The sequence below is a fragment of the Vigna umbellata genome, chromosome 1, assembly GCF_029865625.1.
Source record: "Vigna umbellata cultivar VRB3 chromosome 1, Vumbellata_1.0, whole genome shotgun sequence".
In the NCBI taxonomy this organism is placed as follows: domain Eukaryota; kingdom Viridiplantae; phylum Streptophyta; class Magnoliopsida; order Fabales; family Fabaceae; genus Vigna; species Vigna umbellata.
In genome coordinates this window covers 578,496-585,106 of record NC_142165.1, presented here as the reverse complement: position 1 = coordinate 585,106, position 6,611 = coordinate 578,496, and the positions used below count along the sequence as shown (strand labels likewise).

The window sequence follows — 6,611 nt, the reverse complement described above, 5'->3', positions numbered from 1 at the left end:
AGTGAAATGGGAAAATAAATAATAGAAATTATGAAATAGTGTTTTGGAAATCATGCAAGCTTTGTTACGTATTTTAAAAAAAAATTAGTTCGTTGATTTAGAAACAATACCGAAGGTACCGTTTGTAACTTTTTTTAATTGAATTTAAGTTTCACCATCATAATTTGCCTAATTTTTAGTACAATTTTTTATTAAGTAAATTATTGAAGTAAAACGGGCAGATAATTAAGAATATTGATAATATTAATTTTCTAAACAATCACTTTCTAGAGAAAAATAAAACTTATTTAGATGATATCTATGCTTAGTTAATGACATCTGATTATAGAAGTACTTTGTTATAGCAAAAGAAATTTGTTAATGTAAAACTCTAATTTTAATTGAGACACAATAACATCAATATTTAAAATATTGTATCTTTCAACTTTTTTATTTAAATAATTCAGTCACCTGCAAGAAAATTGTAGTACATTACACTTATTTAAAAAAAAAAGGGTAAGAAACAACTTTTGGCAGACAAATTAGGAGGACATTTTGTAACAGATTGTGTTATTTGTGTTACATGAAGTTTAAACACGTGAATGTTGTTGAGAGGGCCTCAAAAAATCTGGAAAGCCCTGTTACTATTCTAGAAAGATGCCATCTGTGTACCTTAACCACACGTGTCACCGTTTCCTCTGCTTCAAACCCTCTTATATACAGATATAGTATCCCATCACGAACATTCATACATAATCCATCCAAAGTTTGGACATGATAGGGTCTTTGTATGTTGCTGATTCCCTCAAGATCTCTTCTCTTTCTATCAGTAACTCCTATAACCCTGCTATTCCATGTCAAACCCTTGTCTCTTCAAATAAAGTGACACCGCCATCAGTTACCATGGCCAGAGATTTGAGCTTCAAGGTCAGCACTTCTTCTCAGAGCCATGCTTCTTTTGTGGTGCAACGGAAAGAGAATAATAATGGGGATAATGGGTTTGTAGTAGGGTGTGCAAAATGGGGTTTGCAGAGAGAAGCGGAAGATGAGATGAAACCGCATGAAGATGATGACAAGGGTAGGAATGGAATGACAAGGTTTAGACATAACTGTGGAGAAGGAGAGGGGATTGCAGAGCTGTTGGAGTGTTTAGAAAGGGAAGCTATAATGGGTGAAGATGTGGGAAAAGATCCTACTGATTACAACAGAAGGGCTAAGATATTTGATAGAAGCTCTCAAGTATTCCAAGCTCTCAAAAAACATAATAGTGATGGTTTCCCACAGGAGTCTTCTTAATAACAGGAAGTAGCTTTGTTATCGTTTTGACTCCATACTTGTATTTGAAATAAACTAGTGTCCCATCGTATTGTATCGAAGAATTTGGTTGATTAGATACACAAATGAATTTCATAGGACTCAGACCTTCTCTTTATCTTCATCATATGTTGTGTCTTTATTTGCTCATTCAATGTTGAGATACCAGCCTACATTCAAGTGAAATGAAACTGAAACCGAAACCTGAGAACATTGACAGTTTAATTTGAATACACTACTTAGTATGTAGAAATTGTCAAGTAATCCGTTACGTCGATTATATATCAAAATTAAGTTATATTACCTAGTGCAAAATTTTTATAGGATAGTGAATTGGTATATAAAATTAGTGGTTTCACAACATTTTACTAAGTAACAGAGTAAAGATTGCAAAGAACAAAATTTTCTAGCCTTGCTATAGTGTTACAACAATACACACACATCGAATGTCAAGAAAGGGGCGTACAAGACAGACACCAAATGATTTGTATGGAAGGAATCATATTTAAGAGTTGATACATCTATAGTTTCATGCACTCCAAATAAATTCAAGGGGCAGAAGAGTAGGACAAACAATCGTTCAAAATGGATGGGAAAGAAGCGATCTCATCTTTCCTGGTCCGACTGAGTAGTTAAATAGAACGTGAAAGCTGGTTTGGATTCCTGCTAAGACTTTCCGGTTCTTGAGTAGTTGGGCGGCGGCCCTTGTCTGGACCACCTATGATTCCCCATCTCTCAAATTGTCTTTGTCGAGCTCGAGCTCTCTCCTTCTCTTCATCAGATTTCAGTGCAAAACAGTGAGGACAGGAAACTCCATATTCAAATTCTGGGGCCTCCATGTCAGCATCACTCACAGGCTGTTTACAGCCATAGCAGAGTTTGAAATTTCCTGGCACCAAGCCATGCTCCACAGAGACTCGTTTGTCGAAAACAAAGCATTCCCCTTCCCAGAGGCTTTCTGTTTCTGGAACCTCTTCAAGATATTTTAAAATTCCACCTTCCAGGTGATAAACCTGGGATGTTTTGGAATAGAAAGATGACGAAATCATTATATTATATGACAGTAATTAAATTGAATCTAGAGCTAGTAAAGCTCATATTCAAAGTAGCGGTAATACCACTATTACTTGTTAATCAAATATCAAAACAAAGTCTGTATATGTTAAAAAGGTGGTAATTTGGATCACATAGTAAACTAATTCCTGAGAAAATAACGCGGCATATCTATGACATCTGCTTGTTTGGTCACAACAGGGTATTCATGGAGTTTAGAGTTCAAATCATTGATAAGCTCCACTACCTCAAGACAGTGGGTTTTGCACACAATCTCGTCATAATGCCTTACAATGGAAAGGAATAATGGGCCCGAAAATAGTGTGGTTACATGGATGGGCATCTATCCCTGCTTTTAGCAATTCTTTAAAGTTTCCATTCAAGTATAAAAAATATTAGAGGTACAACAGAAAAGTACGTCACAATCATTTCAGTTTAACAAAAATGTATTACTTTGTTAGAAAACAGACTTTTATTATGAACATGATTAAGACCTGACAAATATCTTCCATCCCAACATTCACAAGAATTGCATAAGCTTATGATATGAAAGACTAAAACCTATTGGTGATTTGACAACATTTCAAACATAAATAAGATTAACATCGATTCTTTACTTTACCTTTTTGAAAGGTTTTGATATTGATATGTTCCAAACCGAATCAGGAATCCCTAGATATCATATTGGGTCTGTTTATATAAACTTTTTAAGAAAAAAAATGTTTTTTAAATAAAATAATTACTTATTATGACTTTATCATATTTGGATAAATTTACTTTAAAAAACAATAAAAAAAAAGAATGTTTTTATTTGAAACAATTTGGAGTTAATTTGAGGTACAAGAGAGAAGATAAAGAAGAATACATTTACCGTACACAAACATATCAATTTCTGCTGATATAAAAATCACTTTAAATGACTTTTTTTAGCATAAACAAACACACTCACGATCAAGAATTATCAAATGAAAATTATGTTAATTATTGTCAGATAAAAGATGAACAAAAGGTCAAACGACGTTTCATAACTCAACAATTTTGTTTAAACCAATCAGTAACGTTTAAGAGAGAATCACCTCTTTGAAACCTTTGCTGAGAAGTAGACTTGTAGCTTTCTCACAACGAATACCTCCAGTGCAATACATTGCAACGCGTGGCATATGTTGTTTTTGATTCTCCATTTCTTTTTCAGCAGGTTGGACTGAATTGTTTACCTCAACTTTTGGATTCTTACCATCGTCTGTTTCGCTAAGCTGGAAACGCTCCTCTACCCAAGACGGGAATTCACGAAATGATGTAGTACATGGATCAACTGCTCCTTTAAACTTTCCGATTCTGGTTTCATAGTTATTCCGCACATCAATAACCACCTATGGATGAGAATGTTAACAAAAATGAAAATTAACATTACGGCATGTACAATAGCAATAACATGTCTTATACTTCGCAACTTGCTAGATGAAATTAACTACTGCAGTTTTCGGGATTATCTAAACTTTTATCTAACTGCACAACACAAACAATTTGCAATCCTAACATGCAGAGGTTACAAACAGAAATTACAACTTTGTAGAAGTAAAAATTCTACAAATTATCCGCATATTCTTTTAAAAATAAATGAAGATAACCATAAATATAATATTTTAAAACTCCATTTAAATTTGTTTGAATATTACAATACCTTTTTAGTTATAAAACCCATAGTTTAACTTTAAAGCCGAATTTAGACTTGCCTCCAGCAATGGAAAACAACCAGATATTTAATATATTCAATGTTGGAGCAGCTTGATTCAATATTCTCAAGAAATTTAAGCTGTACATTTTAATAAATTAAGTCCTCATAGCTTATAAGATCAGATTACAGACAAATTCTCACAATGCAGATATGAGAACGATGATAATAAGGAGTTAGCAACTCACTGTATCTGGATCATTGATCAAAGCATTCCAATCTTCTGGGCCAACATATTTTCCAACTCTTTCAATAGGTGATACAGTAGGCATCCCAAGAGTAACAATCTGTAAACATGCAGCAAAAACAAAACTCTATAAGTTATTTGCATACAGTATCCAAGTTAAAGTCAACAAAGGAGTTCATTCTTTGGTTTTGCAAACACACCTCTTTCTTCAACTTGACCCTCACATGATCCCATCGGAAGGGCGCATCTTCCCCAGCAGCAAGAGGAGAAGCAGCACTATGACCATGATGGATGGCCTCCTCCTCAGGACCAACAGGTGATTCCACTCGCCTTAGTCCCTTCAATCGATCATCACCTTGGACAAATGCCAGAACAGCCTCAACTGACTCCCGAGTTCCACAGATGCTGCCATTGATCCCTTCAGGCGCAAGAATAATTCCACCTGAAACACGCTGAGTAGCATCAGATGGGTGAGACACCGCATCTCAACAAAACCAAGTAAACAATTTACATAAAACTCGTTGTATTGAACATTACACCACTGACATACTCCCAAATACAAAAGGGGTAAAGGTTCTGTATTATTAACTAACTCTACCTGACTAACTAATTCTGATATGAAGTTGATGTAACACTTCTATGAAAATATCAAGTATGACACTTCATGTCAAATTAACTCCCATGCTATAGAATATCATATTCAAATGAGTGACTACTTTCCTTAATCTTTCAATAAGAGGTTCTTAATATTCTCCCATTTCTCTCTTTTGGACACAATACTCACATAACAGTCAAAAAGCTTCTCTCACAACCATCTCAAACTAACATTTATTTTTGTATAGTTGAGCATGTTAACTGTCCATTCCTTTTAATCCATCATTTTATTTACGTACATAAATTAATTTTAACATTTTTTTAAATTGTTTAGTTAAAAAAATACATGGAAACTGCAGTTAAGGTCTGCTTATTAAGAAAACCTCATAGGAAAGTTTAGATAAATATAAATTTATCTAGAAACGGTTGTTAGAAAATAAAATAAGGTAAAATGAATTCAGCTTCTTACATAAGCTAAAATCAATTTGCCTACATCTTATACATATTTGGACAAACTTCTCGACAGGTATTTCCAAGAGAAAATGAAATGAATTTCTAAGTTAATCTGTACAATTTCTTTCATATTTCTTTTTGCATTATAACTTGCATATAAGTTAATCTGTTTAGCTTATGAAAAAACTAAACTTCATTCTTCTTTGGTTCTTATTTTTCTTTCCTAAAAGTGCTAATAAAGAAGTTTGTCCAAAGATACCCATACATAGTCCTCGTCTGAGGTGATCTCGCATAATTTATAATCACCGTGCACTCCTACCGGCACTCCAAGCTTAATAATAAGATTTGTAGAAACACGTTTCTATTAACTTTCAAAAGATAAATGAATAGTTTATTTAAGCTAATACATGGCACCAACGCATTTTACCTTTTGATTTTCTTCTCTGAACAAGTTTATCTTAAGTCTAAACAAGTACTCCCAAAGAATTTATGCAGAAAGGAAATAGTTGTCCATCAAAACAAAGTAGCGTATATATTTTGTTCCCCTAATCCGCTAAGAGTGAACAGAGAAAGTGAGTACCAGGCGTTGACAGAGTTGCTTCAAGGGGCTTCGCATGAGAGCATGATCGGGAAAATCCGCAAATTTGTAGAAGGAAACCACCACGAGAGGGGAATCGGGTTCGGGTTCGGATCCGGGTGGGTCCGGAATGGGGACGGTGGGCCCAATGTGAGAGAAGCACTTGGAGAGCGTCATGGTTTGAAGAGTGTGAGAATTGGAGAAGAGAGAAAAACTGTGGAACGAGGGTTTCGGGGTTCCAGAACACGATAGTGTGGCTTCCGAGGGGGTAACGGAGGGTGACAGTAACGGTGACTGTGACGGTGATGGAAGCCTTGCACTGAGGGCGAGTAATGGTGGAAGAGGAGGTATTATGGTTCTGCTTCTCAGCATGGAAGCCGCGTTTGGATATGCTTCCATTTCGGTTATTTTGTATGTAAAATGAACCAAGCCAAGCTTTTCAACCCAAAACTACGACTCGGGTCCCCGCCCGGGCCCAAGAATATTTCTCTACATGGGGTTTTTTTTTCTTGCTGATAAGGTAGCTTGTATATTTTAGAATATATTTCTAAATTCGAACATATCTTTCAAAATATACATTTTAAAATATATTCTTTTAAATGAATTTTAAATTGTGAATCTATAATTTTTTTTAAAAATTTTGAAATATTTTTCAGAGAAATATAATTTTTTAATAATTTTGAATTATGCAATTTAAAAACTATATTTGAATATAAAAATAT

At 34.5% G+C, this 6,611-nt stretch overlaps 2 protein-coding genes across 3 annotated transcripts; one reads left to right on the top strand and one right to left on the bottom strand.

Annotated features, from left to right (window-relative positions):
• The first annotated feature begins 533 nt into the window (after positions 1-533).
• On the top strand, positions 534-1,417 carry LOC124820696 (uncharacterized). Its single transcript, XM_047292448.2, has one exon. It carries the CDS (start codon positions 754-756, stop codon positions 1,273-1,275), a length of 522 nt encoding a protein of 173 aa, XP_047148404.2. The 5' UTR covers positions 534-753; the 3' UTR covers positions 1,276-1,417.
• A 263-nt stretch (positions 1,418-1,680) lies between these two features.
• LOC148204344 (rhodanese-like domain-containing protein 7) lies at positions 1,681-6,304 on the bottom strand. 2 transcript variants are annotated; one of them, XM_088116686.1, is made up of 5 exons: positions 5,893-6,304; positions 4,466-4,717; positions 4,267-4,365; positions 3,423-3,716; positions 1,681-2,306 (listed from the first exon to the last, which is right to left on the bottom strand). In XM_088116686.1, exons 1-5 carry the CDS (start codon positions 6,286-6,288, stop codon positions 1,926-1,928), a joined length of 1,422 nt encoding a protein of 473 aa, XP_087972812.1. In that variant the 5' UTR covers positions 6,289-6,304; the 3' UTR covers positions 1,681-1,925. The 2 variants fall into 2 exon arrangements, with proteins under 2 accessions (XP_087972812.1, XP_087972814.1); XM_088116688.1 differs by having other exon boundaries at positions 4,466-4,707; positions 5,893-6,026.
• Between the last annotated feature and the right edge of the window lie 307 nt (positions 6,305-6,611).

Coding starts and splice junctions, on each gene's coding strand:
- LOC124820696 (XM_047292448.2), top strand. CDS start 754: ATGATAGGGTCTTTGTATGTTGCTGATTCCCTCAAGATCTCTTCTCTT.
- LOC148204344 (XM_088116686.1), bottom strand. CDS start 6,288: ATGGAAGCATATCCAAACGCGGCTTCCATGCTGAGAAGCAGAACCATA. Junction 4,718..5,892: donor AGCAACTCTGTCAACGCCTG/GTACTCACTTTC, acceptor GATGCTACTCAG/CGTGTTTCAGGTGGAATTAT. Junction 2,307..3,422: donor TCAGCAAAGGTTTCAAAGAG/GTGATTCTCTCT, acceptor AAAACATCCCAG/GTTTATCACCTGGAAGGTGG.